This window comes from Aptenodytes forsteri, unplaced genomic scaffold, assembly GCF_000699145.1.
Source record: "Aptenodytes forsteri isolate BGI_AS27 unplaced genomic scaffold, ASM69914v1 Scaffold267, whole genome shotgun sequence".
NCBI lineage: Eukaryota > Metazoa > Chordata > Aves > Sphenisciformes > Spheniscidae > Aptenodytes > Aptenodytes forsteri.
Window position 1 is genome coordinate 3,335,531 of NW_008794173.1, and position 4,000 is coordinate 3,339,530.

At 41.8% G+C, this 4,000-nt stretch overlaps 1 protein-coding gene across 1 annotated transcript in view; it reads left to right on the plus strand.

Annotated features, from left to right (window-relative positions):
- Positions 1–2,159: 2,159 nt before the first annotated feature.
- LOC103902672 (cullin-associated NEDD8-dissociated protein 1-like) overlaps positions 2,160–4,000 on the plus strand; it is a 22,435-nt gene continuing 20,594 nt past the window's right edge. The window contains exon 1 of the mRNA XM_009283762.2: positions 2,160–2,311. Coding sequence (XP_009282037.1) covers positions 2,172–2,311 — 140 coding nt within the window. The 5' untranslated portion in view covers positions 2,160–2,171. The remainder of the gene's footprint in view (positions 2,312–4,000) is intronic.

Below are 4,000 nucleotides of genomic sequence, written 5' to 3' on the forward strand. Positions count from 1 at the left end.
GTATGAAAGATTTCACCCATGAGCATATCGTTCTCTCAGTATCAACCTGGAAGGTAATGTTTGTGCCAGACTCGATATTTTGAGGTCTTTTAGAAGAGAGGGGTTAGTAATATCCTAAAAGTAGGTTGATTTTTGGAGAGGCTGCTGATGTTTTTCTGATGTTAAAATAGGCGCTTCTTAAAGAAGTCAGTGATGGAGTAGTTGCACAAACAGTTTGTTCAAAGAATTCATGGTTAATACTCCAAACAAGATGTGCCCAACACAGGGCATGTGTCATGCTATGGAGATATTCCAGGGCCATTTCCTTCCAGCACACGGTCAAACGTGAGCCCGTTGTCTGTCTTCAGTTGCACGACCAGTTATAGGACCAGGTTTCACGTGCTTCCCTCTCATAAATGGATCCATGTGCCAGTTTCCGAGGTCCTGTGGGCAGGACGGCAGCAGGTAGCGAGTCAAAAGCTGGATGTGTTGCCGCGGAAGACTCTGCTCAGCCTGTGGCCATAATTGGTCATGCTTGTTCTATGCAGACGTTGAACTGCAAGTGCAGCTTAATAGCTCTTGCAGAATCAAAAATAGATTGCATGTCGTTAGCATTATAGGTCAGAGTCCCTCTATTTTTCTCATTTTGGATTTCAGGCTGGCTGTCTAACACCACAGCAGTCCTTCATTCCAGATGTACCTAGTTGCTACTCCAGAGCAGGCTTGCAGGTTGAAAACACAAATGTTGCCCTGGTACGTGAGGACTCTTACATGCTGAATGAATTACATCAGAGCCTAATTTAAAATGGAGGTGTCATTTCGTAAATGAGAGGGAAGAGCTTCCCTGTGGTTCCTTTCAGACGTCCATCCCTGTGTTGGGGCTAACATTAGAAAGGAACTAATATACGATAACCACACTTACATTTCTCAGAATCTCAGACTTCTATACTAGCACCTTTTACATTTCCTGCTCCCAGGAAAATAGATACTTTCCAGAACTTCTCGATATCCATTTTGACATTGTCCCCGTTAGAAAATTATATTGACTAACAGTCAGCTGGAAGTTTGTTTTTCCTTTAAGCTGGAATGATAAATACTTGCTTGGTTTTGCTCATGGGAGAAAAAAAGTACAATTGGAAATGTTCCTTCATGCCCGTTGTCAATCAAATGTGAGTATAATTAATTGGACAGTGGATAAGGATTGAAGAGGAGACAGGTGCTTCTTAATAAAGGGACACCAGAGAATCAGAAGTAGGAACTGGGGTGGTCAAGGTTGCAAGTATCCTGGAAAAAAGTAGCTTTTGTAGAGGTCTTTTCAGCAATGGAAGCTGTGGCACAGGTGCAGCATCTGTGATTTGTTTTGTACCCAAGTGATAAAAAAGTCTTGCACGCCATTGTCAGCATTGCATCCATCACCAGCAATGCCTCGGCGTAGCAAGATGTTTAGTATCTTTTCTCTAGAACAGAAGGAAAAAAACCCAAAACTTTGAGAGGGAGTTAAGCAAGGAAAGAGGTTGAGTGTGTGGATGACACAACTGTTTGGATTAGTAAAGGCTCCCAGGAGCAGAAGGATATAAACAAACTCTGGCTGGGCTGAACAATAGCAATCTAAATATAGCCTAGGGAACTTCTAAGGTATAGTTTGCATGGAGTCTTGACTTTATTTTTCATTTCTGAGCTTGATAGCTCTTCTCCATGTGTGGGATCATACTATCGGTGTTAAATAAGCCAGAAAGAACACAGCCAGGTGCATTCTTGGACCCTAGACTGGTTTTCCTAGGCCTGGCAACTGGTGAAAAAAATCACCATGATTTTTTCTAGCATAGTTAACCATCTTGATTAGTCACTGAGAAAAAATACACAAGCTGGGTGCCAATTTTAGAGTTTTAGTTTACCCCATCCCTGTTACGTATTTTGAGGAGGGGAGAGAACATATATTTCTCATTTTCACAGATTCCCTAGCTAAAGCCTTTTCAACAGCTACCTCTACCTGAGTTTTCCACCTGTAAAACAGTAATAATTCTTTGTACCTTATTTTTCAGGACAGCGTAAAGGGTTGTAAGTTACTCTTTGAAAGTGTGTTTTCATACAAGCACTAATTGTCAAGTTTCATTGTCCAAAGTGATGCAAAGGAAATGCATTTGTGTCTCTATATCAGCCAATCCACTTTTGCTATATCTTCTTTCAGGTTTATGGCCACTAACGACCTGATGATGGAACTGCAGAAAGATTCGATAAAACTAGATGAAGACAGCGAGAAAAAAGTGGTGAAAATGCTTTTGAAATTGCTGGAGGACAAAAATGGGGAAGTACAGAACCTTGCTGTCAAGTGGTAAGAGCCTCGGCAGTAATTACCATATTCCTTGGCAATAATAAAGCTGTCACAGGCTGCAGAGAGTCCGTTAGAGTGGAGCCTGGCCCTGCAGTGTTGGCACCTTACTCAAACTCCCCGTTGTAGGGGCTTTCCCTCTCATGCCGGGCACAGCGGTTTCTTTCTCTGTTGATATTCGAAACGGGTGAGCATACAGATATCTTTGTAGAAGCAGTAGGTGATTGTGGAAGTAGTTCAGTGTTCGTGTTATAAATCTTGCTGTATTAAAAGTAGCACGCCTAAGATTTTATTTATGCAAAGAGAAGCCCAGTTTAAAATTTTGGTCATCAAGTTCCTCTCCTTTCTCAGGCTTTGAAATCCAGTGCTGACTCTCCCAGTGGTCCTGTCTTTGATAGAGATGGTACTAAACATGTATAGCCCTTCAAAAATGGCATTTGAATTTCAGGTCCGAATCTTACTCTTCAAGGGCATATTCATTAAAGTTTATAATGCACTTGGGTTTTTTCCCTGCTTTGACTCCAAGTGTAGCCTGTGCTGTGGCTTTGCCTTTGACTGTTTCAATATTTTTTTTAATCCAAATGAAAACGGCAGAAGGTTCCTTTATTACTGAATCATCTGATGAAGTGATCCTACTGCTGACATATCCTTTCCTGTCTCTTCCCCCCAGCATGTCTAAACGGGAGTGTTCACTCTAGAAATGAAATTGAATGGCTCAGTTCACGCACAGGGCTCCAGAAAGGTGGGCCATTTAAAGACAACTTTGGGTTCCTGTATTTTTTCCTGCTGTGGATCTTACTCATATTCCCTTCTTTTTAACCATATATTGCTTCTATCCCTGTACTTCCCTGTGACCTTTGGCCCTTTCTGATTCCCACTGTCCTGACTTTTTCTGGCCCTGTTCCTGGCTCTGCCTGCTTTGGGTTTGTTTATTCTGTTCTTTAAAACAAAACGGTTGGGCAATGAACAGAGTACAAATTTCTTTGCCTGTTTATCTATGGTTGCATTAGCAATAAGTCCATACTCATTACAATCTCTAATTCATACAGAATGTGATAATGAGAAGACCTCAAAATGGAACTGGTAATGTTTCCTTTTTATACTTAAGGAGGTACTTAAAATGGTTAATGTCCAGTCAGTTATTCACAGCCAGCTGGCAAGGATCTCTAAGAAGGAGAAATGCGACAGTTTTAAGGACACTGGCAGCTGAATTAGGCCCAAGTGTGGATCTGTGCAGCCCACATCAGGATTCAGGAGCAAGTTAGGAAACTACTGAGAGGTCTTGCAGTTGATTTTATCATCTAAAACTGTGATCTTATTTCTTCAGAGGAATGCTGAAATCACACTTCACACCCAAAAAACTCACAAATTTGAAATCCATATAAAAACTTGTCCTGTTTCTAGTTCTGTGATTTTTGTTTTTCAATTTAGATTAGTTCCTTAGCTTCTCTCTGCATCAGTGTCCCTGCCTGTAAAACAGGGATAACCATCGGTTCTCTTCTGCATGTTGAGGTGTAAGATTGAACACTACTTGCTGAATGGAGTTACATCCAGTTGGCGGCCGGTCGCGAGCGGTGTTCCCCAGGGCTCAGTACTGGGGCCGGTCTTGTTCAATATCTTTATCAATGATCTGGATGAGGGGATCGAGTGCACCCTCAGTAAGTTTGCAGACAACACCAAGTTGGGCGGGAG